This window comes from Mixophyes fleayi, chromosome 6, assembly GCF_038048845.1.
Source record: "Mixophyes fleayi isolate aMixFle1 chromosome 6, aMixFle1.hap1, whole genome shotgun sequence".
Lineage (NCBI taxonomy): Eukaryota > Metazoa > Chordata > Amphibia > Anura > Limnodynastidae > Mixophyes > Mixophyes fleayi.
In genome coordinates this window covers 58,952,699-58,980,137 of record NC_134407.1, presented here as the reverse complement: position 1 = coordinate 58,980,137, position 27,439 = coordinate 58,952,699, and the positions used below count along the sequence as shown (strand labels likewise).

Here is a 27,439-nt window from a genome sequence, read left to right as displayed (position 1 = left end):
TCAATTATATTTCTGTCAAAGAATAATTTACAGCTAACTCACACTGTGCACTTCTTCATCCACACACACTCTGTGCCCTCCTTCATACACACACTGTGCCCCCCTGCATCCAAACACTCTGTGCCCCCCTGCAACCACACACTCTGTGCCCCCCCCTGCATCCACACACTCTGTGCCCCCCCTGCATCCACACACTCTGCCCCCCCTCTGCATCCACTCACTCTGCCCCCCTTTCATTCTTTTGCCCCTCCATTGCTGTTTTCTATCACCATTCAACTCTGTTTCTTTACTTACCATACTTGACCTTCTTTCTTTTATTTCTTCTGTCTTACCAATTCGCTGGTGCCTGGGACCCAGCATCCTCTCTCCTGCCGCTTGTCACTGAATGTCGGGTGTGATGACGTCAAACCTGACATTCAGGAGATGGGACTGGAGAAGGGAGGGGCTGTGACTGTAGAGGGGGAAGAGGCAGGGATAGTCTATAAACTGCCCCACCCCCCCCCCCATTTCCCTAAAAGAAAAGTCTAGATCCTTCCTGTCTCCATGAAATAATCTTTCAACAGTAGGCAACTATGGTTAAGCACCATACTTAGAATGTTGTGCGTAAACCATACTTGCCAACTTTTCCTCGTTGACTTCAAGGAGATCCTGTGGGAGGTGGGAATGCGAGGGTGGAGTTTGACAAATTGCATAATTTTGGCTAAGATAATGTGATATTTGCGTCATTAAGCCAACCCCCCCCCCCCCCCCCCGCCACTTATCTATTGTGGGGGCGAGAACCAGGAGGTTGACCTGCTCTCCCAGAAATGCAGAAGTCTACCGGACATTCCGGGAGAGTAGGCAATTATGATTAAAGTAAAGCAGCTAATGAATCTCTAGAGACTGAAATGCCTTTTACATTTCTGTCTCCATTGCTGAAGTCATGTTGTCTTACCTGTCAGTCTTTGATTAAATCTTGGTCTCCATGAAAATGGCCACCTCCATAGGCATCAATACATGGACATAGGACACAATTTCTTAACGGTGTCATCATGCCACAGATGGAGAAGCCACCACGTCTTGTACTAGCTCAGCATCAGGGAGAATGGCAGACTCTTCTGGGAGTGAGGGAGATCACCCCTATTTCAGGGAGTCTACCTGACATTCAGGGAGAGTTGGCAAGTATGGTGTAAACAAAACTTTTATATACTGGACCCCTTTGAAATTCAGTGTAAAAAATGCTTCTTATCCACAAAGGGACATAGCTTACCATCTGGACCAAAAGTAGATGCGTTGGAATGAAACTTTAGCTAACTTAGGACAAGCTCATCGAGCTACTCTGGTTACATATAAAAAGAAAAATCCCGTTTTTTTTTTATAAATATAGCCAATTATTTTATGCTAAATTGGTTTTGTACAGTAAATCTATGCAACCATTTTTACCAAGATGATCCAATTGCTTACACGTATGATAATGAGGCTTAACAGTCAGTCGAGAGGTTCCATCTTACTACACTCAAACACTTTCCCTCAGGGCTCCAGTACTCGTTCCGGTGACGTCATAGATATGAGACGAGCAAATAACTGTTTCCTTGATCCCACGTGATTGCGGAGGTGCAGCGTGTTCAAGGCCGGAGTTGAAAGTATGGCGGATCCGCGTGTGGTGCCCAGCGATTTGTTTCCACATGTGTTGCGCTTTCTGCGGGACAACCAGTTCACTAACGCAGCTAAAGAATTCATCAAGGCCACGGGAGGGGTGAGTTCCTTGAAGCCGTTTTAGGGCCAGATTGGGGTTTGAATGGGAGCTCAGACTGGTTTCTGGTTGGCGTACATAATCACCGCGTTAGTAGTGGATCTTTCTGCCAGAAACGTGTGATATGTCTCTTTGCGATTCTGGAACTACAGCTCCCAGCATACCGTGGTAGCCAGGAGGGAATGCTGGAATTATAGCTATATTACAGCTGCCATGGGGGCATAGATTATCTTTGTTGTACACATTTATAAAGCTGTTTAGCTATCAGCAAACGGATCATTTAGGAGTGTTTTTGTACGTTATATTTAAAACTTGCTCACTATTGCTTCCCATTTAAAGTGATTAGACTGTAATCAACATAACTATATTTTACCTTAGCAATCAATAAGTATAAAAAACACATTTGTTTCTTGCACTACAAAGTAAGTTGTGTTGAATATAAATGAAATATTATTTTCAAATTTTATATAAGCAGATATGTGGCTCAAATATTAAAGTGCCCATTATTGTCTTTCTAGTGTTCAGTCTAAATCACTACAAATGTTGTTTTTCTCAGCACTTCTTGGTTAGATACACTATGTTGTATCGGTTATGGTGTCTCCCCCCGAAAGGGAGTTTTATACACCAACAGCAGTTAAGTAATTGTGCATATGGGTACAGGTTCCATGACTGCTTATACACTTTCCATTAGTGACCATTTGTAAACATAGAAGAGGATACATTATGTAAAGAACCTTCTTGCGTCCCTAATCCTCTCTTTAGCATGACAGGACCATATTGTGCTTTTTGTGTGACATGGATTCTATGTAAATAAGGCTGGGTACACTCTACAGGAATTTTCTTCTGATGCGACAGCTTTAATGATTTTACCATTGACAGAGAAAATAGAGTCCCGATCAGCATGTCGATTCATGTTTATACACGTTTACACACTATACACGTCTTACACGATTTGCCTTCAAATCTGTGATCTTCATCTGTTAAAACCATCGGCTAAAAAGATCATGAATGTGCGCTCTCCATAGAGATCTATGGACACTGCTGGTCGTGACTGCATATACACACTGCAGATTTGGAACAACATTGTTCAATTGTTGAACGACATTCTCAGAATTCAAATGAAACAATATGGTGTGCTTTGGAACAATAATCGTTCATTGTTGCAGCGTACACACTAATGTGATATCAGGCTGACCAGTCGTTTATCATTTGATTGGCCTGATAATTGCCTGAAAACGCTGTAGTGTGTACACAGCCTAAAACACCTGCACAATAATGTGTAAATGTTGAACAATGACTAACCACAACACTCGAAAAATTCATCCCAATCTCCAAAATTTGTCTTTTCCCTATCCCCCTCCTGATTTCCATGTTTGGAAGTAATGCGCATTGGAAGTAATGTGCATTTTATATATAACATTGTACTTGTGTAGACAAATAATTAAAATTTATTCCAAGTACAATTGGCGGATCACTAAAACTTTTTGGATATGTTAATTGGCCCCAGATGTTTGTAATTAGTTTACTACAAATCGCAAGGTTCAATCATTTAAATCATTGTCTTTACAATAGCTGTATCACCGCTTAGTCACTATGATCTCCAGTGAGATGATCTTCCACTTTAGTATGTGCTAATATAATTCAATCTTCAGGAGGATAGACTATGGTGTGTTCATAATGATTTGTAACTATTTCAGGTTGGCATTCTTTAATGACACGTACTGTCCTATTTCTATTTTCTGTAACAGAAAGATCAGGACTCCAGCCCAGCTACTCTTTTGGATATTTACAGCGATTGGTTAAAGTGAGTGACAATTTTGTGCAATTTTTGTTTTCATGTAATTTATAAGCATAAAATAATGAAAATTTGTATAGTACTCATAGTACTGTTTGGGCTAATTGAATTTTAATGTGCCTTACCAACACCTTGGAATCTTTTGTATATATATCAAGGTTTCTCAACTCCACACCCTAGCCAGGTAAATGTTTGGGTATTCCCTTAATCATGCTCAAGTAAGATAATCTATTTGGTGGGTCAGTAATTATCCTGCCTGTTCTCATATATAAGTCCTCAAAACATGGGCTGGAGTTGAGAAACACTGATGTATATTGCCTATGAGTCTCCATATCTTTTAATGAACATACGCTATATATTTCTCTTTACAGTCTTGTGCCTTACTAATTTTAGTAAGGAGAGATCTCTTGATTGGTGGAGGGAGGTACTTTTTTAGCAGTGCATGTCATCTGCTGTGTGAACAGGCAGTGCTGAACATGGCTTACAGGTCTGACATAGACCCTGCTCAATTAGAGATGGTAAGGAGGTTGCTGGCAGACATAGCCTTACAAAGGAGTTAATAAAATAGTTTTCTGTCATCCTATCTGGGGTAGACTGCTACCATAGGGTTGTATGAGGGGAGCATGGAGTTGGCACTTAACTAGTCAAATGTTTAAAGATGGCAGACCCCTCCCCTCTGCAACCCCTGTAGCTATTCAGTTTTAGATTAAGTGCCCAAGGGGTTGGGCTTACTTCCTCACTAGTTCAGATTTTAGTTTATTTTATCCTTTGTTTACAAAATTATTTTTTCATGTTTTCTTTTAAAAGAATACAGGTAGCGTGCACTATAAAGAGAGAGCACGCTTCCTGACTATACAGTCACACTATAGCTGTACAGCTCTCACTGAGTACCTGCGACTTTTTTCAGTGCTGGCAGGCGGCTTAATTAAGCCGTTGTCACACTGACAGATTACCGATATACCGGCGCTGCCATAAAAGCAAGGAGCAGTAGTGGCTGCCATTTTTGGAACATACCAAGTTCCTCTCTCAAGTTCCTCTCTCAAAAATAGGAGGGGGAAACTTAGTTATACCTATTATCCATCACAGAATGAAGCGATAGTTGCAGGCTTACTAACGGAGGGGTATATTAGTACTGTTGTGCATTTAGCATATATTATGCTTACACTCATATCATATAGCTTATTACAATATACTTCTTTTGACTACCTGTTATAGATTAGTTGTATCCTTGTATCTATAACAAAGCTTTCCTGTGTGACTGTCTGTATTGTGCCCTGTTTCCTTGTGCGGTGACACTATTCCCATTCAGAAACATATCTGACCTGGGAAAGGCACCTCGTGCAAAATACTTTACTTGTTCAAAGTGTAAAGTTAAGTTACCTATTGGACGACAGAACACATAGGTGCTCTGCATTGACTGTGGCTCGGGGGTCCAGCCCATGCAGGCCCAGATTGGTGTACCACCACTACTGGAGGAACCGGCGTAGACATCTTCTTTGGCGCAGTCAGTTTCGACATTGGTTAAGCTGCTCGCTAGGCCAGGCGGCGATACAAGTGGTTGCCATGGTTCTCCCTTCCACATCTGTAGCTATTGACACCCCCCCCCCCCCCCCCCCGTGTCACTCTCCTTACCAGTGACGGCCGAGACAGTGGATTTTAGGCTGTGTGACCCATCGTCCTCCGTAGCTATCCCAGGTCCTCCTCCTGGAGAACCGGTTTGGTCCACATTCCTGTTCAGAGGCCTAGATTGTTTAAACCACTGTTTCTTGGACTCTCAAGCACCTAATCCGTCGAGAAACAAACACTGGCCTACGCATCCTCTTCTGTCCCTCTTTGCTTCCGAAGGATAATCGGAAGAGGAGGGAGAACACGTGCATGATTCTGATTCTGCACAAGTAACGGGTCTGGAGGAATCCAACAGATATCAAGCTATTGGCGACTGGTATTGGCAGTACGTCAAGCCCTCAACCTTTTGGACCTAGAAGAACCAAAGGCTTCTGATCATGGTCTTTTTAAAAAGATAAGACATGCGATCCTGTGACAGGATGGACCGCCTATGCCACCCTGTCTGTTGCTGCTGGGAACCAGCTGGGCTCACTTTTCCACCATTCCCTTTCATTATCCCAAATGCGCCATCTAGCTGCAGTAGGAGGGGCTTACAAATGCTGCCCCCACTGGACTCCTTACCGGCATCCAGTACCGGGTTTCTACTGGGTAACTGACGCTGCTAGTGTAACCAGTTACTGGTGTACCTGGGCTGGTACCCCTGACCTCGTCTTATGGATCAGGGTTGCTGTGGATGGATCCCCCCCTGGCCTATCACACTGGCCAGAGCTGCTGGTTAGCGAGCAGAGCGGTGGTACTGGAAAGCTGGATCCAAATCTCGGAACAGCCGGGAACGGATTAGAGTTGGGCCTAATCTGTAGGGCACAGGGGTAGAGAACTTTCCAAGCAGGTCTTTGAAACAAGTGATGTTTATTTGCTCACCCTGGTTTGAAGGTGCCAGTGAGCAGGTCAGATGAAACAAGAAAAACAATTTTCAATGCAAAACAGTGTTTTTTTTTGGGTTTTTTTTTATACAGATTTGGACACAGCCTCAAAGGGTAAGCCAGCCCCCTGAGGTCTGAGCTATTTTCAGAATCCGGATGCAATGTGTTTACCCAAACATGGATTTTTATGCAAGGCTGACAATATTTACTTATCTGTGATATCCTAAAACTTGCTGTGATTTCCTGCATCTTTATTTAGACACAGGAAATCTAACAGTAAGTCTAATTAAACCTTCCTGTGCTGTCAGGTGCTTGATACTCACACATCAAAAGGTCTAATTAACATGGGTCCTTTCTGCAGACAAATGTAGAATACACATTCCCAAAGAAGTTACAAAACCCCAAACAAGTAATTTCCCTACCAAAATACACAAGATTTCCTCAACAAAGACTTATTGCATCAGTTATATACATCAGAAATAATGCATTTCCTCTAGCAAAGTTAAAACAAACTAATTTCTTCCTCTGGTCTCAGAAATAAAGATATTTCTTTTACCAATATACAAACAATATCAGAAATAAGTACATTTGTAGTTATATAAATAAGCGCTCTGTGCTATTTTCTTTAAATAAATTTATACCATAAGTTATTTATAAGTGATCCAGTCACAGGTCTGTTTTTCTCCGTCAGCCGAATTAACGGAGATCACGGAAGTAGCTTTGAAACAGCCAGACTGTAGATTTACTATCCCTTGAAGATTCCTTGCTGCATATCCCTTAAAGGAGGTGGATTTGGCGAGTTGTGAACAGATTCCAAGTGTTGATACTCCAGTGGCATGCTTAGCTTGGCTCACCACATCACTCTCCCAGTGCCTGGAACAGCCGCCCTACAGGATGCGACCGACTGCAAAGTAGAGGGATTTTTAAAATCCATCTATGTGAGGACAGGCACCTCCTTCGGACCCATGTTTTCATTTGCATGGGTAGCAAAGGCCATGAAAGGATGGGCTGACCAGATGGCGGCAGGACTCAGAATTGCTTGCCCTGCACCTCAAGGAGGCTTCAGTATACTTATGAGGCCTTCATATCATCCTCTATATCTACGTCAGCTGTAGCAGCTAGAAGAACTCTGTGGTTGAGGTCCTGGGTTGCAGATACTGAATCAAAGAAATAGTTAGAAACTCTACCTTAGGTGCAGTTTTATTCGGTCCTGAATTGGACAATATTATTTGCCAGGCCACTATGGCGAAAGTGCTTATATCAAGAACACCAAGATTTGGTTAATTTCTGCAGCCCTTTTGGGGGGCCCCTCCGGTAGAGGCCAAACCTCCAGGGCTAGACCGCTCAGGAACAGGGGACACTCACAGAGGTAGGTCTACCTACTCTTCGAGACATCCCTCACCCAAGCTTTCAGAGAAGCAGACAGTCTTAGTGTCGTCCACCCCTTCTCGCGGCTGCGGGGGTGGGAGATGTTGGCTTCTGCTCAGAGATCAGTGGATGGCATCTTTCAAAGAGAGTTAGATTTGCTGTATCGTGACAAGGAGCTACATAATGGATCTTGCAGGTCCAGTCCCTTGTCAGTTTTTTACAACCAACCTGCCCTGTTGCCTGGAAAGAAGACAGGCGATGCTTCAATGTGTCGCCTTTCTTTTTTTCAGCCGAGGTCATCACCCTGGTTCCTGGGAACAAGAAAGAACCGGGGTTTTACTCAAACCTCTTTCTGGTTCCCAAGTCGGATGGCTCGTTCCGACCCATTCTAAATTTAAAGATGCTAAATCTTTAACTGCGGATGGACAGATTTCGCATGCACTTGGGGGTGGACGGGTTTCGCATTGAGTCCCTCCGGTCAGTAATAAATGGGTTGGAAGCGGGTGAATACCTAGCATTGAAATACATCAGACGCCTATCTGCACATCCCTTATTGGGAGGGCCCTACTTTGTTTTACAGTAGGTAATTTACACTACCAATTCAGGGCGCTACCCTTCGGCCTCTCACCGGCACCAAGGGTGTTAACAAAAATTATGTTTGTCATGGCAATCTGTCTTCACTCTATGGGAGTGAAAATAGTTCCATACTTAGACGACCTGCTCATCCAGGCTACCTCAGCTCATCTGCTACTCCAGCACCTGGCATTTACCGTCAACTCCCTGGAGCACTACGGCTAGATAATCTCCACAAATCCCAGTTGGTTCCCTGCCAGACAATGACCTTCCTGGAGCTCATCATTTATACCAGCGTACAGAAAGTATTCCTCAGACAAGATCCAATTAGTTCAGGCCACATCACGAGATCTGGCCTGCAGCAGACCATCAATGCGCCTTTGCATGAGCCTCCTAGGTAAATTGGTGTCCACCTTCAAAACACTTTCTTACTGGAGGTTTCACTCCCGCTGCTTCCACTGGGACCTCTTAAAAACAGTGGTCAGGATCCCACTTGCACTTGGACTACCAATTGTCCCCAGCAGCGTGGGTTTCTCTTTTGGTGCACAGTCCGGGAACACTTAGAGATAGGCAGGTCCTTCAGCCAGTGGTCCTGGATCATAGTGACCACAGACGTCCGTTTGAAGGGGTGGGTAGCTATGGTCCCCCATCTCCGGCTTCAGGGTCGTTTTTCACGTTAGGAGACCTCCCTATCAATCAATATCTTGGAACTGAAGGCCATGCTGATGGCCTTACAAGGAGCCCAGAACATCCCACCAGGGGTCCCTAGTCCCTCTGCAATACAACAATGCCACAGCAGAGACTTACATCAACAGACAGGATGACCAGACGTTTTGCAGCAATGAGGGTAGCATCTCGGATCTTAGCATTGGCAGAATGGTTCCCTCAATCTCTGTAGTATTAATACCAGGCATCCAGAACTGGGAGGCAGATTATCTAAGCATACAAAACAAAAAGAAAGTTGTCAGCGCTTATCCTTTAAACTGCATATCTGTGTGTGTCTAGCAAAATGAAAACATGAGGTATTAGTACATATTTTGGTCAGTGTAGGACCTGCATATAATGAGGTACCCTTGACGTTGGGATGCAGGCTTAAATCTTTTGATCAAAATATGAACTAATACCTCATGTTTTCATTTTGCTAGACACACACAGATATGCAGTTTAAAGGATAAGCGCTGACAACTTTCTTTTTGTTTTGTATACATATTTGGGCATTTATATTGCCACGCAGCTGGTACCACATACAATATGGGATATACAGAGCGCGGGCTTATTACCAAGCAGCTGGTACCAGATTATCTAAGCAGTCACGCGATAATGCCAGGGGAGTGGGCGCTCCATCCAGAGGTCTTCCAGTCGCTGGTCCTGAGGTAGGGTCTTCCAAACCTGGACCCCACGGCGTCGATACAATTGACGGGTCCCCAGATTCTGCTCAAGGGCCAGGGACCCGTTGGTGGTGACTGTTGATGTCATGACCATGCCCTGGGACTTCTGGTTGGGGTACCCCCATATTCCGATGCTTTCCCATGTCCCAGCTTGACCGCATTGGGTCTGGAATGCAGACATTCTGTTAATGGCGGTGGGTCCAGGACTTCGGTTGCCTCTTCAAGACGACCTACTTCAAGGACCATTTTGACACCAGGACCTGCCTTGGCTGGCTTTAACGGCGTGGCTGCTGAAGCCAGCCTTTGGCGATCAAGAGAGTTTGGGTTCTCCAGTGTCTGCAAAAATATACCACTGCATCTGGCGCACCTATATTGGGTGGTGCGAAAGTCTACCCTGCCACACTGCTTCCTTTCACCTTCCTCGCTTCCTTGCCTTCCTCCAGGATGGCTTGGAGGCAGGACTTCGTTTAGATTCCTTAAAAGTGCAGGTCTCAGCTCTGTCTGTTTTTTCCTCTTTGACTGGCGGATCTGCTGACCATGGAAATACCATATTTGATTGTCTGATTTATTTAAAATAAGTATATGGGGAGAGGGGATAAATAAAATGTTTCCTGTATGAAAAGTTAACTGGCCGTATATTTCAATTACTACTGGTAAGGGTTTATGTATGTGGTAATGAGAAAATTTAAGTATTTAACATAGGATGTTTCCTGTCTTTTAATAAGTGCACAAAATGTTTTAATAGAAAAAAAATATTATTTCAGGTCACCAGATTCACAGAAAAGGAAACATCCTGTTAATGGTCTTCCTAATAAAAAAGCAGCAGAGGAATCCAGTAGCGATGACAGTTCGAGTGAAGATGAAGGGCCACCTGCTAAAAAACAAGGTATGGGAGCTTTTACTAAACCTGAAAAGTAGCTGATAGGGTAAAATAGTGCATTTCAGGGCAAAGCTTTTATGGTATTAGGTATGTTTCATCATGTTAAGAAAAAAATCTGGTGTTTGACCTCCCCGGAATGCTGTTTTTCTGTTTTGTTTTTTGTTATATATATATATATATATATATATATATATATATATAGATATAGATATATTAGATATATTAGATATATTAGATATATTAGATATATTAGATATATTAGATATATTATTTATATTTTTGTGGTAAGGTGGGTGAGAAATTATCCCAATGGATGTTAAGGGTCTCTCTTGCAACTACAATCCCTATGATAAATATATATCTATATCTGGCGCTGCCTTCACGCACAAAAGTTTTATACTGGAGGATGGATATGTGAAACGACAATTTTCAAACGATTCTGTGTAGCGCTACCTTCACGCACACTTCTAGATGGTTATAAACGAACTTGCACAATGATTGTCCTTAGCAATTCTCTGAAATATATGGTATTTGCATACACAAAAACGGAAAGAAATGATAGTGCAATCTGTCTGACACAGAACATCAAAAAAACATAGAACTTAAATGTCTATATGTAATCCCATGTGCAATAATGTTACACAGCACCCTGCTTTTCACTCGTGACACCTCCGCTCCGGGTATGTGCTTACTCGAAAACAGCTGTGATCTCGCTTTCAAACAATAAATGGATCTCCTCTCGTCATCAGATTCCACATTGGCGATCTTCCTCACTCAAAAAATGAAAGAAGCAAATCTAGCATATTACCCTTTATTAAAACAATGAGGGTAAAACCATAAAAGTGAACCCGTACCAGAGAATACCATCTAGAAGTGTGCGTGAAGGTAGCGCTACACAGAATCATTTGAAAATTGTCGTTTCACATATCCATCCTCCAGTATAAACCTTTTGTGCGTGAAGGCAGCGCCGTATGTAGGTATCCATTTGTTTATTATACGTTGAATTTTGAAGCACTAGTGGGTCTTCAGGGATACTTATTTGGCTGCATACCTAGTGAAGCGCCACATTGGCAGTTGTTTTTATTGATATATCTATATCTAATATTTATATTTGTATTTGTAATTTATACTCTTGATACTTGTCATGCAGCTACTTCTGTTGCCGATCCCTCTAGCTGAGGAAAGTGGTTCTCATTCCAAAGTTAAAACGCGATGTCTGATTTGTAATGCAGTAGTGGCTGCCTGTAGATAGAGGACTTGGTACAGCTGGCTCACAGAGGATGGCTTGAGATTGCAGTACAGTTAAGAGTCATAGACACTGGAGCTCACTAATGCATAGTGATAACATAGTGGGTTACATTTGCAAAATAGACCCCCTGGCATCCAGAATAGATCTGTAGCATACGTTTTGGTCATTTAACCACTTCAAAAAAAAATAAAAAAATATGGAACTCTGAACAATTTTTTTTTAATTTTTTTTTTATCTCTTTCTAGCAATTGCAGGAGGCAAAAAACAAGTAGCCAAAGTTCCTCCTCCAAAGAAAGCCAAAAGCAGCAGTGAGGACTCCAGTGATGAATCTGACTCTGAAGAGGAAACAAAGAAAGCTCCTCCTGTAAGAGGATTTACATTCATATTGTACTTGCACTTGCAGAATCTGACATATGACGTAACACATGCTGCCAAAGAGCTAAATGTGCCAGTAAAACTTGGGATTGTCACACGGGTGTTTGTGTACATGTATTTTTCTCCAAAGAAGCTTGTATAAAATGCATGCATGCTCTTGTCTGACTGGATTTTCAATGTGCCCTGAACATTGCATTAGATTGGCTTGTACAGGGCTGGGAGCTAATTGGTTTTCAGATTATTCCGCACTAATTGTTTTTAGCATAGTTTATGTAGAATGACACATTGTAATAAATACGCCGTTTGTATGGTTAGACTGGGCACATTATCAGAGATTATGGCTCGTCATTGAGTAGTAATTATATTGGTACACCTAAACAGACTTGGATTTCTTCCTTTTAAATAGAAAAAGGCCACGCCCAAGCCTAAGGCAGCAAATGCCAAAATCCCACCTTCGAAAAAAGCGGAGGACTCCAGCAGTTCAGAAGATGAATCACCGAAGAAAAAGCTCCCTCCTGTCGCCAAGTCCCCAGCACAGACATGTAAGAACTTTTGTCCCTCCTTTTTATCCACTAAATGTCTGAAATTGCTGATAGATCTCCTTCAAGTATGTTTGTTTTACAGCAATAGTAAGTAGAATACTTCGTAGTAGGATTTTTCCTTCCAAGTTGTAGATTGCAGGAGAAAGGGCACCAGTCTTAAACCTACCCTGAAAGTACGGGCCACATGTGATGGACTGATAAATAACTTAATGGACAATATATTTTCCTCTTTAAGCAGCAGCAACAAAGACTGCTCCAGCTGCAAAAATGAGGAAAGCTGATTCTAGCAGCAGTGAAGAGTCCGATGACAGCCAACCAGCTAAGGTAAAATACTGCATATATCTAACCTGTAATGCTTCATTTGTGATGATTCTTCTCCTGTGAAGTTGACACTCAGCATGGCAAAATGTCTGGCTTCCATGAGTCAGACACAAAAATATTACATTATTCTACCATCCCGGTGCATCTCCATATTGTATTGGACACTTCTGATGATGCACAGTTGGCAAGAAGTTAGTCAAATCTAGATGCACTGCCTGAGCCTGAAGTCGCCTAAGGGCTGGGTTGTAAGTGTGAAGCCATGACAGTCTATAGTGCTTACTCCAGTGATGGGCAACCTGATACACTTTGGGGGCCACACATTACCTTTAATCATGTGTAGCATGCCCAGAGATAGAACCACTTTATTGTATACTGCAGGCTACTGCTACAAAAACCCTTCCAGCCAAGTCCCCTGCAGCATCTAAACCCTTGGTAAAGAAGGCAGTCAGTGGGAAGAAAAGCTCCAGCAGTGACGACTCTTCAGACAGCTCTGAAGATGAAAAACCGGCAGCAAAGACTAAACCAAAACCAGGTATTTCTTCCTTTTTTAATATAACCAGTTAATTTACTGACGGCCGCTTTATAACACCACAAGCGTTCTGTGGTGAGGAAGACAGATTTTGCAGGCTTTATAATAAGTGGATGAGAATATTATTAATTTGGTTTTTGGGAGACTGATGAGTAGAGAACTACCAAAGTTCATGTTATATGTTTTAACACTGGCAATTAGTAGCTCCTCTGTTAGTGTTTTAACAATGCGCTATGGAATTTGCTGGCGCTATATAAATAAATGTTGACGATGAACAATGCCCATTTAGGAACAGCCAGCTTGTTAGAAAACGACCACTAGACAAAAATAAAACCGTACTCTCTAAACTGGTTCTAACCCTTTTATTTTCCTTCTGTATTTATCTCCTTTGAACTCTCCTATCAGTCTTACTGAGCAGTTATAATCCTCTAGCAATACAGCTACTTGGGTGCTTGGCCTAGTGGCGAGAATTAAAATGTCATTCGTGTGTTAGACACCTGCAACAAAGTTGGCATTTTTAGCGTAACAGAAAACTGTCTTGCATATACATTTCAGAAAAATATTCCTGGCGCAGAGATACTATGATCCCCAATAAATCGAAAGGCTGGTGTTCAGTGTCTGCAGCTGTGCAGAACCTGTGGGTTCTCAACAGTACAAACCTATAAAGAACAAATGACTGCGCTGGAAACAAAAAACACTGCCAAACAGTTAATGAATCCATGAAACTTGATGAATTCTATCAATTTTTAATGTATATATATCATGAATGTTTTTACATTTCCTTGTGCTAAACCTAATTTAAAGAATTTCAGATTCTGATCCTTATTAAATCCTTGACTGAATTATTCACCTCCCCCACGTTTGTGCAGGGTTTCACCAAGAAAAACTGATTCCCCTGGTGAGCTTGTGGACATCTTTTAGTTAAATTTGTCTTTTTGAAAGCTAATTCTCAACTAGAGATGTGTAAAGGTCATCTTAATTTCGGTTTCTAAACTGGTCTGTAGGGAGTGTGACATGCAGTCTTATAATTGCTCCACAATGGGACACTGCAGGACTTTATTTGTAATGTCTTGGTGTCGTCATACCTCTCTACAGTCCCCCAACTACTTTAGGAACCAGGCTTTGCACAGTGATGGTTCAAGAATTTTGGTTGACACCAGACAAGGATTGACTCATGCGTATCAAGGAGAAGGTTTTATTATAGCACTACTTCTGTTGTATTTGAAAAAATAACTATAGTTGTATCTCAATGGTTTTAAGGTCCATACAGTGCTGTGCCTCCACCCACAGTGGAAAAGAAAGCAGCCATAAAAAAGTCTACTCTGAAGACAAATGTAAACAAAAAAGAGGGCAACAGTGACAAGGAAGAGGAGCAGCCCGCCAAAAAAGGTAATGTTTGTCTTTAAAATCACCTGGTATGTATGATGTATGTATTACACACAGTTCGAAGAAGTCATACTTGCATGTCCCTCACAGCTATCTCCAGTCACTGATGACCTCATTAAGCCCCACCCTCTTAATAACTGCCTAGAGAAAAATGAGAGAGGGGCAATTTAGAAACTCTGAGGTATCCTTGTTTGAAAGGGAAGAGCTCCCTCTTTCAAATGAGGCTCCTACAAGTAGTTAAAATATATATATATATATATATATTATCCTCATTACACAAAAAAACCTCTTTAAAAGCACAGAAATCAAATTAAATATACATTTAAAGTAAGAACTATTGCAATTATGACATTGTAGTACTGTATGGCTATAGCATTTCAAGGAACAAGGGTTGAACCATGGTTAAATAGGTATAGTGAAGTTAAAATGAGGAGATATGAGTATTCATTATGGAAGTACTAGGAATATAGCAAAACATGTATAATGGAAATCAAGTTACAAGATTGTAAAAGTATGTACATGGATAGAGGACTGCTTGCTGGAAAGAAGACACAGGGTATGCATAAACAGAACATAGTCAGACTTGGCTAAACTTATTGGTGGTACACCAATCAATGTTCAGTAATGTCACTTTAATATATTTTAACCTCCTATAGTAAGTTATTTACTTTGGGGGTTAAAAGTTTATAAAGTAAAATTTCCTGCATTCAAGCCGCAAGGAATCTGTCAGATTGCTATGTGATGCAATGTTTTTCTTCCTAATTCATTGTGTACTTTTATGGCTATAATAAAACAATGCTACATTCAAGTAGCCATTAAAATTCACATTGGTTTTACTTTTTCAATACAGCCAAAATCACCCCAGGAAAGTCCCCAGCATCCTCGTCTAAGCCTGTAGCTAAGAAAACAAAAGCAGAATCCAGTGATTCAGGTATGTTTTGCAAGGTTTCAGTGTGGAGACAAGCTGCTGTACAAATGCTAATCTATTTGGTGGATTAGATTGGGTTAAATGGAGCACATAGAAGTATATTTACTAAACTGCGGGTTTGAAAAAGTGGCGATGCTGCCTATAGCAACCAGTCAGATTCTAGTTATGTTTAGTACATTCTACACAATGACAGCTAGAATCTGGTTGCTATAGGCAACATCTCTACTTTTTCAAACCCTCAGTTTAGTAGATATACCCCATAGTTTCTGGTAACCAGTCAATCTGGAGTAGTGTTAATTGTCTTTGGTACATTGCATTTTCTGTGTTATTGGAGTAGAATGTGGTGCGCTATCATTGATATAATTGACGTGTACCTATAGATAGGTGGTGTTTTATGTAGTACTTAAATGTTTTTTGACACCACAGTCTGTAGGGCTCCTGTGCATATTTCATATGTAAGAAAATGTTCTTTTGACCCAGACTCAAGTGATGAAGATGTGAAGACTGCAAAGCCAGTGGCAAAAGCAACACCCGGCAAAAGTGCTGTCCCGTCAGCTCAGAAAACCACACCTGCAAAACCTGCACAAGCCAAAAAGGAATCCAGTTCCTCTGACAGCTCTGGTGAGTGATGTGGTCTGAAAAGAACTGTGTGACATTGTCATAATTTTATTTATAGTGTACCACAGACTCCATTGCGCTAGATCAGGCCTTTCCAACCTGCGGCCCTCCAGATGTTTGTGAAACTACAAGTCCCAGCATGCCCTTTCAGCTATCAACAGGTTGTCTACTGGCAAAGCATGCTGGGGCTTGTAGTTTCACAACACCTGGAGGGCTGCAGGTTGGACAGGCATGCGCTAGATAGTCATCATACAGAAGACATACATACGTACACATAATGGGCAGGAGTACAGTTTAAACAAATACATACAACAAATACTTGAAGACAGTTACTTGTGATAATAACATCAAGTTCAAATAGAGAATGGGTGGTATGCAAACAATTACAGAAACGGGCATGAATTCAGTGTGTGATCATGAACAAACGGCAAAGTGCGCACAAAGATTTCAGGAAAGACCTGACGTGGGATGGTCAGAGTAGGCTGACACATGAGACGAGGTAGAAAGGACCCTGCTGTGAGATTTCTAGTGGAGAAGAGACTGTAGCAGCCAATTAGACTCAAGTGGAACGTGGTGGACAATGAGGTTCTAGAAAAGCGGTAGGATAGGCAATCGTGAAGAGGTGGGTTTTGAGGGAGAATTTGACGAATTGTTGGTTGGGGGAGAGTCCAGTAGGGCGAGGCGAGTCCTTTGGTGAGGAGCAATACGGAAGAAATCTTGGAGATTGGTGTGGGGGAGAAGGTATTGAGTGGAGGGGGAGCAGCAAAAGTGAGAGCGTTTGTGGTCATGTTGAGAGTTGTGGTGTACAAACAAAAAAGTGCGGATCTGGAGGATGCCTACAGATGTAACTGTTACTCTATCTACACAGACTCAAGTGACGATGAAGAGAAGGCTCCAGCTAAACCAGTGGTAAAAACTGCACCTGCAAAGACTTCTGCAAAACCTGCACCTGCGAAACCCACAGCTTCCAAAAAAGATTCCAGCTCTTCTGACAGCTCCGGTGAGATGGGAATCTTGGGAATTTGGATGTTAATTTCAGGGTATTTTGGAATTTGGTTTTGTGTACTGGTTATATTTTGTTGGTTTAGATAAATAGTTGGGTAAAATATTGTGCAATGTCCATGTATGCATAAACAGTTTTTTGTTTTTTTTTGTGTGTTGGTTTTTTTTTTCACACTAGACTCAAGTGACGATGAAAAGACTCCCGCTAAGCCAGCCACAAAAACGACACCAGCAAAGTCTGCTTCGAAACCGGCCCCTGCAAAGCCCGCTGCAGCTAAAAAGGATTCCAGCTCTTCTGACAGCTCCGGTGAGATGGGAATCTTGGGAATTTGGATGTTTAATTTCAGTGTAATCTGGTAGTCTAGCATTGTTTTCCTGCTATATTTTGGTGGTGGGATAAATAGTTGGGTAAAATATGCATAAACTATTTCTGTTCTTTTCACCCAAGACTCCAGTGACGAAGAAGAAAAGAAGACTCCTAAACCTGCAGCAAAAACTACACCAGCAAAGTCTGCTTTAAAACCGGCCCCTGTAAAACCCGCTGCAGCTAAAAAGGATTCCAGCTCTTCTGACAGCTCCGGTAAGATGTGTATATTGTTAATACCGCTGCAGCATAAAAAATGGGTTCAATTTAAGGAATTAAATATTATAAATATTTTTTTATTTCTAATATCAAACAAGTTTTATCTTTTTTGTTTATACCTAAAAACAAAAACTAAACCCACGCTGGTGCACTTGTTTCATACAATCAAACGCTGTACAAACATAGAGCACTGCATATGAAGCAAGCGTCTCTACAAAATCAAAGTACATGCACAACATGAGGATAAAAAGGAAAACAATGTAGAGTACAGCGTGCATACAAGATTATACATTATATTGAGCAGTGCAAGTATTTGATACAAACAAAAGGAAAAGACATGGGCAGCGACTGGATGTCTGCCCGATACAAATTATAGTGATCACTCCAATTCTCGGATGCTCTCCACCTGTGCCGAATCTTTTCATATTTATCCAACATATACGACTCGTGTACATGAACTTTTCATGACCAACAATGACGTTAGCTAGGCTGACCCAGTCACAGATACTTGGCCGCTCAGGCGTCATTTACTTCCTAGCAATAATGACTTTGGCCAGAATGAACAAGGTAGGCAAAATAATTAGTATGGTAAGGTTATGCATTTTGCCTGCTAGATCAACACCAAAGAGGCACATTCTAGTATTGGTTGGAAGGACACTCACTCCTAGTGCTCTGAATTGGATTCAAAGATTTAGAAGAGACTTTTACTTTGGTTACTGTGTGCAGCTTCGGTTTTACGACAACTTTCAAATTAAAGCTATGTTTAAGTGTGTGTGTTAATTAAAAACAGCTGTTATTTGCTTGGTCAGGCCGTATGTCCCTATTTAGGAACCTGCCGGTATAAAATAATATATTGCTTTAAAAGTTTTTGCAGTAGGATTTGAAATAGAACCAGTTCAAGTGAAATATTTCACGTATTTGTTGAAGTTGTGTTCTCTCCAGGGACCATGTAAGACAAAATGCATGATAGAGGATACTATGTAAAGCACTTAAACACAATTGTACTTGCCAGCAGTGTATTCAGGGAATGCCCATCTCATTATATGAGAACTTCTATGCAGTCTTCTGTGGAGTTAGGTCAGCATAGTGGGGCTCTCGCTCGCTCACCATCTGTCTGTTAGGTCATTTAGACTGTAAGCTCCAATGGGGCAGGGACTGATGTGAATGAGTTCTCTGTACAACGCTGCGGAATCAGTGCTGCTATATAAATAAATGGTGATTATGATGATGGTTTACTGTGTTAGAGAAACACCTTAACATGGGAACCTGCTTCAGGGGAGTGAGTAAGATGTATTTTTTTTTCTTTCTTTTTTTTTCTTTATAAAGTATAAACACTCCATTTATTTCACCTATTCTCTTCAGCTCGGTAATGCACAACATTTACAGTATATTAATGTGAAAGTGACTTTCCTTGCTCTTAAACTAGATTACATTGTACATATGTTTTTAGCATGGTGAGTCTGGACATTGTAAACCTGTTTAGCTTTATTTAATTTTCAGGTTTGTCTACTGGGAGGCTGGCCCACTTTTTGTTTGGATCCTTAAGTGTTTTGTGTATTTAAAAAATGTTTTTTCTTGTGTTTCTAATAAAGTAAGACTGCTTTGTTATAAGCACATTCTCTTTTTATTATGGTTAGTGTAGCACTGTTCCATTTGAAGTTTGTAGCTGTTTTTTTGCCTTCTGCAAGTGATATGGTAGCTTCCACTCTTTTCCAATAAATGTAAATAAGCACAGCATTCTGTGTAGTATCACACATGTACTTGATAATTAACTTTTAGAGAATAAAGGGTAAATTCTTCTATCTTCGACATATATAGTAGTCTAGGTTTTTTATTTTACGAAACCTAGTTGTCATTGTGTTCCACATGCTCCATGGCCCAGCATGGTCTTCATGATCTATTATTTCTCTCTCAAAGACTCAAGCGATGAAGACGATAAAAAAACTCCAGCCAAGCCACTCGCTAAGAGCATCCCATCAAAGCCTGCAGGCAAAACCACCCCAGCTCAAAAGAAAAAGGACTCCAGTTCCGATAGCTCTGGTATGTATTTATTGTCTGTGCTGATCTGGTATTAAAGGGTATCCAGTTAAAGAATCTTGTTTGATTTAAAATAATTATACTAGACAAGTTAACCCGTGCATGATACTCATGCATTCTAGTCAAATCAAGCTACTTAAGGTGTTATAAAGGTTCTTGTCATGCATTTGGGCCATAGCCCAGGCCTCAACCACCAACCACTCCCCACTGTCACCCCCGGCAACCACCAACCACTCCCAACTGTCACTTCTCCTTCAAGAAATATATTTATATTTTTTTTAAATCTTTATAAACTTTTAACAATTAACAAATTAAATTAACACATTAAAAACATCTTGGTATACCAAATTTCAGCCCTTTCTGAATTTTTTTCCCACACACTAAGAATTTAGTAGGTCAGTGTATAACTCCGCCCAGCAGGTGGCGCTGCAGCTTGGTTTTATTTTTTCGACAGACAGACTAACACACACCACTAGACATTTATATATTAGATATGTAAACTTCTCATACTTGACACAGTACTTCTCCTTGAAATTGCCTGCTTAAAACTCTGAAACGTACTGACATTTGACAGGTTAACGACCGATACTCATTAGTAAATTCTGCAACCATGGCTACAAACTGTTTCCATGATTGCACATGTCCTTAAAATGAGTCTTCAGCTATATATTAACTGTTTGTTATGTAGCACCTACATATTATGCAGTGCTTTACAGAGTATTTTTAATCCTGCATATCAGTATAACACATTGTTGCATTTAACTTGTTGTCAAATGGGAACCCGATCAATTTCCTGGATCAGTCACCCTCATTATGACTTGCATTAATTGATAACTACAGATATTATTTCTTGTAAAATGGATTTGTCCATTATAGATGGTGAAACATTCATTTTTCCATTTACAATAGATTACTCCTGTTCTTTGTCCAAAATGTTTATTAGAAAAATCTTAAATATTTTCATACATATTAATTGGATCACCACATAAACCCCCTGTTCCTTCTCAGTTCTTCTCATAGTGCCCTGCGTTACAGGTGTATTTTAATCTTTTCTTCATTGTTGTGGCCTTTTTATAATTCCCTTTAGTAACAATTTACTTTGTTGTAGACTCTGACAGTGAAGATGATACCAGTAAGAAAGTTGGTAGCAAAGTTGCTCCTAAAAAGTCTCCTGCAGCAAACCCATTGAAAAAAGCAGAAAATGTGGCTGCGAAGAAGACCCCCACAAAAGCGAGTACCCCCAAGGCTGCAAAAAAGGGCAGTAGTTCAGACTCCGACAGCTCAAGCAGCGAAGAGGAAGAGAAAACCAGCAAAGCCGTAAAATCGCCTGCTGCTGTAGTTGCTGCCAAGAAGCCGGTTGCTGTTAATAAAACAAAGGCCAGTAGTAGCTCTTCATCAGACAGCTCCAGCGATGAAGAGGAGAAGCCTAAACAGGCAACTGTGAAAAATGGAGCTGAGAAAAAGTCAACTAAGAAGAAAGATACACCTTCTAATACTCCAAAGGCAGCAAACTCCAAACTGAGTGCATCAGCCAAGAAAGCTGAAGAAAGTTCCTCTAGTGAGGAAGAAACCCAAGAAAATGGTACGTCGATTTTCTTTTTGTTTTCTTGAAAATTTTCTCAACATTGCCAAGGGATGTGTGATTGGAGAATGAGGTATGGTGCTGGTGTGTGTCAAAACATGACAGAATGCCAGACAAAAAGCCTGCACAACTCCCTGAATGTCTAGCAGTGTATACCCCCTCCTGTACTAGGCATAATCATGCAAACAAATTGTAATGTTAAGCTTATCTAATATTGAAACAGGAAGGCTATAATTGTGAGGCTGTTTTTTAATTAAGGCTCATGGTAAATGTGACCTTTTCGGTGCACTGTATTTATAGTACGTACATGTGATTTTAGGTGACTCTGGTAAGCGGAAAAGAACAGAGGATGGATTGACACCAGAGAATAAGAAAATACAAGTGAAAACCCCAAACACGTTCCCCAAAGCCAACAAGAAGGTGAGAAAATGAGGGCATTTCGAAAGAAGATTTGCGTCCGTCCTTAATGTAAACTGCAGGAGATGAATGTATGCCTTTATATTAAAGGTTTTATTTTACCTTATTGTGTGTAGAGAAGTTTAATAAAACCCACAAATCCTACATATGTCATTGTGTTTATTGATACAAACATATTTTAGAAGAGAATGGTATGAATGGAAGTTTTTATGTTCTGTCTGTTTTGGGCACATATTAAGGATATTATAAACTGATCTGACATTGATTTGTAAAGGAGGTGAATTTGATTAGTTTAATCATAGATTACCATTTATGCAAGGATAATAACATTGTGTCACAGTTAGGGCAAGCATGTATGTTGAAAGCCTGTAGGTAAAGAACACTAATTTTCTACACACTGCGGAGGCAGTACTTTTGTAGGATGTGTGAATGCTGTCTTTATCTGCCTCATTAAGAGCCAGTCTATAGGTGGTGTACTGCTTCACTGGTGTCACTATTTCCCAAGTATCGATAGGCTGTATTCCTATAAATATTTAACACTAACTGGCTGCCTCCACTGTGTGCAGGTGCTGTTAAACGTTGATGAATTCATTGTACAGCTATCTTAACCTGATTTTGTTTTATTTTGATAATGGTTTGATAAAAGTTTGTCCCTATTAAATAGAATCAGAATGAACAAGTAAAGAGAAGGAGTTTCCCTGCTTTTGTGGGGACTGGGGTAAAAAAAATGATTGCCAGTTTATTGCTTTAAACAGAGACAGCCCTGTGACATATTTCCCTGATCATTTCAATGGGCTTTTTGTTGAAATGAATGGGAAAATCTCAGATTTGTGATTTTAAATTGATGAAAATTGCTGCATATCATATGAAATTGAAACAGTCACTGTTAAATTAGTCGTTTTGATTGGTTTAAAAAACAAATTGGACCTAGATGGTGAAATATACTTTAAGTGCTGATGGCATTCAGCGTTCCCCACATTTTTAATAGTGCAGCAATCTGTCTGAGACTATTCAATGCTAGTAGAAGAAGGGGGAACCCAGTGAGAGGTATTGTAATACTCAAAATTTAAATGCGAATGCTAGGGCTGCAAATGCATGCTCAATTATCTTCCCAATCTGGCATTTACTTATGTTTTGCAGATACTAAAAAAAAGAGTTGTTTAGCTTGTAAATGTGTGTGATGTTGATTATTACATTAAAATAAGGGACATACATATCTATCTTATAGCAGTTTTATTAAATGATACTCATCTGTTTTCCACATTCATTTAAATACTTTTGTAGGAAGAAATAGTATCTATACTTTTCCCCTTGTACAGAGCTAAAACACGTGCATAACATTTAGTTTAATTGGGCTCTTCGCAACATTTTTTCCATTTGTACTTTTTACATTTTTAATAAATATCTATCGAAATATGGCTTTGCGTCCCAACATGAACAGTACCCTGCCTAGCTAAAAATATTTCAGATATCCATTTCAGATGTATTTCTAAAGCATATTGCGCGAAGGTAAGCTGAACAGGCCATATGTCTATGTTTTGAGTAAATACCTTTATAATAAGTAATATAAAATGAATAGTGTGTGTAAGTGATACTATAATTTACTTTCTGTTATGGAAGAATTACTTTCCAATTTTAGAATGTTTGTGATGTGACGTACTCTGCAGACTTTCAGAAAACACATTACAATTTCTCACAGGGCTGTAAGAGCTGCCAAATTTTAGGCCAGGCGGCAAGGCTCTACTCTACTCAACCCAATGTAGCCTACTATGAAACTGGAGGCAGATGTCCCTCTTCAAACCCCGCCCCCAACGCAGCCCAGCCTTCCCCCTCCCCTGCTGCAGCTCAGCCTGTCCCTGCATGTCAATGCACAAAATAATGAAGACACACGTTATTGCAGTCTTCTCAATGATACTTATTCCATTGCGGTGTAAGTGTTCCTTCTACCTTTTTGTCCAGACAATAATTTGCTAACAGTATTTCACCTGCGATGTACACTTGTTGCATTTGGTTCCTGTATGCTATGCAAATACTTGTGCAAAAGCTGGACAGTAAAGTAGAGATATTAATGACCTGTATGAACAGACTTTTTGAATCTTTCAAGAATGGAATGTTTTATTGAATTCAAGAATAAAATTGGCAATCACATACTGCTTTATTTGTTATATTTAAATTTATTTTTTGCGGGTGTAATGCAGGAAGTTCACAAAACAACCCCGTTCCGCAGAGTCGTTGAAGAGGAAATTGAAATTAACCCTAGAGTTGCTAATAATTCATTTGAAGCAAAGGTACAGTACAAATAAAGTAGTTTTTACTGTTTGCAAACAATGTCTGCCATGTTACAATTGCAGTTGTTTCCTACACTTGGTAAATACAATTATTTTGTGTTCCATTTCAGTGGATCTCAACCATTCTCAGTTCGAGGCACCTCTAGGGTCTACATAATTTTTTGAGGCACCCCTAAGCCAAAATAACTACCTACAAAGTAGTCCTCTGTCTTGCTTACCACCGGCCCTGGTCGCGGCACCCCAATTAGCAGAGTTTGGGAATGCAGCCTATGTATTCACTAGTAAATGGTTAATAGATTATAGTAATTGTTTAAAGTCTATGGTTTCTAGTGCATTCACAGCTGCATTCTCGTGAAAATTGCTGAAGCCCACAAATGGCAGCCTCCACTATCTTTAAGTGACAGTTACATTTTAAATTATTTTTTTTTTTGTTTTTGTCTTTTTCAAGCAGAGATTGGCTCTGAGATGTCCTGAGGCTCACGTTATAGCACATTTCAATATAAACAATTGTAATTGGCAATCATTTTTGGCTGTTTCTGCTTATTTATATCCTTTACTTTCTTTTGTGAGCTACAGCTAATGGTTGCCTTCAGTACTTTTGCTAAATATTTGAACACATGACTGCTTTTATATATAGACACATCGGTCTTGATAATGGGCCTGTTAAGGGCACCATGAATTCAATGGAAACCCTAGTACAGGGGGTGGTCAACCAGTCAGATACCAAGAGCCAAACAAATATCTATAGGTACTACAAAGAGCCAACTTTACCTTTTTTTTTCTATGTGTACATATACCCAGTATAAACATGCACAAACACACCTTACACATATACATTAAAAATAACATAATTTACAATAACCTTTGTACATCTTGCAATAATTTCAAGAAAAAAAAAATATTGAGCACATTGCGAAAATGTTAAGAAAAATCATAAAATTCTCCCCACTTACCAATAGTCCTCACCTCATGCTCCTTAAATGCCATCAGACATTCACACATGCCCCTTAAATACCCATCAACTTGCCATCAGATATAACCAAATTCCCCATACATACCACCAGACCTTCCCATATACTCCATACATGCCAATCACCCCCCCCCCCCCCCACACGCCTACAAACCTATACACAGTCCATCACATCTCCCCAAATGCCATCACATCTCCTTACATGCCCATCAGCCTCTTCAAATGCCCCTTACTTGCTTGCACAGAGGGGGGATGAGCACACTACGCTCTGTCCTCCTCTTTCTTTCCATGATTGGATTGTCTGTGACACTGGGGCCTCTGCATTATTCAGAGGAGGTCACAAGATGTGATTGCTCTCAGTCAGTCTAGCAGCTGAATATTTTCCAATCAACCCCTGCCGGCTCCTGGACAACTATACTTTGTTGATGCTCCTGGCCAGGAGCCACATGTGGCTCTAGAGCCACAGGTTGCCACCGCTGCCCTAGAGCATAACTGCTTAAAATACAATGAAATGGTAGCTTTGGTGATGCTACATATGTTGGTAAGAAAGAATATGGGCATTGATGAAAATAATACTTAACCGATTTTGTCTTGTCATTTTATGGCACAGAGTGAGGATTGTTTATGATAAAGCTTCATTAGTGCAAAGTGCTAAACAAGACATTTTTTAATTTAGTTCTATAAGATGGGTGTTTTTTAATGTCTAGTGAAAAGGTCAGTAATTCATGGTAGTATAAATTTAGACATTTGATGCATCTAATTAAAGCAACACCTAGAAGATGGTTAAGACATTTGACCTTTATAGACTTTTTTTTTTTTTTTTTTTATTTCTTTTATACAGGAGGGCGCTAGAGGAGACTGGGGAGAGAGAGCCAACAATGTTTTAAAATACACAAAAGGAAAATCTTTCCGTCACGAAAAAACAAAGAAAAAGCGGGGCAGTTATTGTGGTGGCGCAATTTCCACATCTGTGAATTCTTTTAAGTTTGACAGTGAATGAACTAAACTGAAATTCTTGATCTGTTGAAAAGAACTATGAACTATTGCTCAATCCAATAATGTTGGACTGTTTTACTTGTATGTCAACATCAACTTGAACGTGCAGGAATTTATTTTCATCAAATGCACAGAGAAGTCTTTGTGACCTGTTCAAAGCATTGTTTTCTGTGTTTTTAAGACCAACAAATTCACATTTTTTTTTTTTTTGTTTGGACTAAATAAACATTCATCCAATCACATTGGAAATTGTTCATTTTAAGTGTTTGTTCTATTCTTATGGATTTGTCAATTTTGAAAATAAAACCTATTAAGTTTCAACCTTGGTTGGACCAAACAAGAATGTGTTGTATTGATTGTAAAAGAGATTGGAGTAATGTGGATAATCCTATATGCAGTTGTGTGTGTTTTTGTTTTGGTTTTTTTATAAATGGGGATTAGTCTTGGATATGTCTTGACAATGTCTGGAAAGCGTCAGGTTAAAATGTTGACGTTCAAGACCATCGGTATAATGGGGAGAAAGGAAGTGATTTGTTTTTGGTGCAGTGGAATAATGTTTTCAACATGGAATTGTGGCAAAGCCCTTGAGAGCAGTGTGAAAGTGTCTCTGGATTCCCATTGACTGGCAGAGTCTGTGTTGTACGTAAATTGGATGTTTGTTATGAATGACCAGTCTTTAAAGAAGGCAAGCAATCCGTTCCGATTGATAGTGTGCTTCAGGTCAATTATTGGTGTACTGGCTATTAATAGTCAGACATTCCATATAATGTAATTGATATTTATCAGAATTTAACAGTTTACGGGTTAAATATGCAAAATAGTTCTCTGTACTTATTTTCTATATACTCTAGTATACAACCTCCTCATGAAACTTCTGCTGTCTTCTGGGGGGCTGGCTGTAGATTAAAGTCGCAGAACAGAGCAAACTAAAGATTGACTGTGACAGCACACTGGGTTGATGAATCGCCAACAGCAGCAGCATTTAACAACGCCAGCTCTTTCAGAGGGATGCTACTCTATGTATCACCTACTTCACTAAGGCATACTACTAAAAACCTGTTGGAAACACTAAGGGATGTCATTGCAACATGGCTTATCCTGGGGATATGTGCTTTCTGATAATGCCAACAATATTGTGAGAGCATTACAGCTGGGTGAATTTCATCATATTCCCTGTTTTGCTCACACAATCAACTTGGTGGTACAGATCTTTTTAGAAAATGACAGGAAAGTGCAAGAGATTCTGTCTGTGGCTCGAAAAATATCGGGTCATTTTCAGTATTTAGCAACAGCATGTAGGAGATTGCAGCACCTGCAAGGACAATTTAACTTGCCCTGCCACCAACTGAAGCAAAAGGTGTTAACAATGTGGAATTCTATCTTTTTATATG

General features: G+C 40.3%; 1 protein-coding gene across 4 annotated transcripts; it reads left to right on the top strand.

Annotated features, from left to right (window-relative positions):
* Positions 1 to 1,559: 1,559 nt before the first annotated feature.
* Positions 1,560 to 26,391, top strand: NOLC1 (nucleolar and coiled-body phosphoprotein 1). 4 transcript variants are annotated; one of them, XM_075216642.1, is made up of 18 exons: positions 1,560 to 1,735; positions 3,481 to 3,536; positions 10,110 to 10,231; positions 11,720 to 11,838; positions 12,256 to 12,391; positions 12,627 to 12,715; positions 13,091 to 13,244; positions 14,502 to 14,630; positions 15,478 to 15,558; positions 16,036 to 16,125; positions 17,096 to 17,173; positions 17,354 to 17,482; positions 17,624 to 17,755; positions 19,676 to 19,798; positions 20,904 to 21,377; positions 21,697 to 21,797; positions 23,993 to 24,082; positions 25,894 to 26,391. In XM_075216642.1, exons 1-18 carry the CDS (start codon positions 1,625 to 1,627, stop codon positions 26,050 to 26,052), a joined length of 2,373 nt encoding a protein of 790 aa, XP_075072743.1. In that variant the 5' UTR covers positions 1,560 to 1,624; the 3' UTR covers positions 26,053 to 26,391. The 4 variants fall into 4 exon arrangements, with proteins under 4 accessions (XP_075072743.1, XP_075072744.1, XP_075072741.1 ...); XM_075216640.1 differs by having other exon boundaries at positions 1,561 to 1,735; positions 16,036 to 16,176; positions 17,042 to 17,173; XM_075216641.1 differs by having other exon boundaries at positions 1,562 to 1,735; positions 12,630 to 12,715; positions 16,036 to 16,176; positions 17,042 to 17,173.
* The last annotated feature ends 1,048 nt before the right edge of the window (positions 26,392 to 27,439 follow it).

Excerpts from the sequence above, each read along its gene's own strand:
- NOLC1 (XM_075216640.1), top strand. The coding sequence starts at position 1,625 with ATGGCGGATCCGCGTGTGGTGCCCAGCGATTTGTTTCCACATGTGTTG. Across the intron at positions 12,716-13,090 it reads ATGACAGCCAACCAGCTAAG|GCTACTGCTACAAAAACCCT; the intron begins GTAAAATACTGC and ends TGTATACTGCAG. Across the intron at positions 17,756-19,675 it reads CAGCTCTTCTGACAGCTCCG|ACTCAAGCGATGAAGACGAT; the intron begins GTAAGATGTGTA and ends TCTCTCTCAAAG.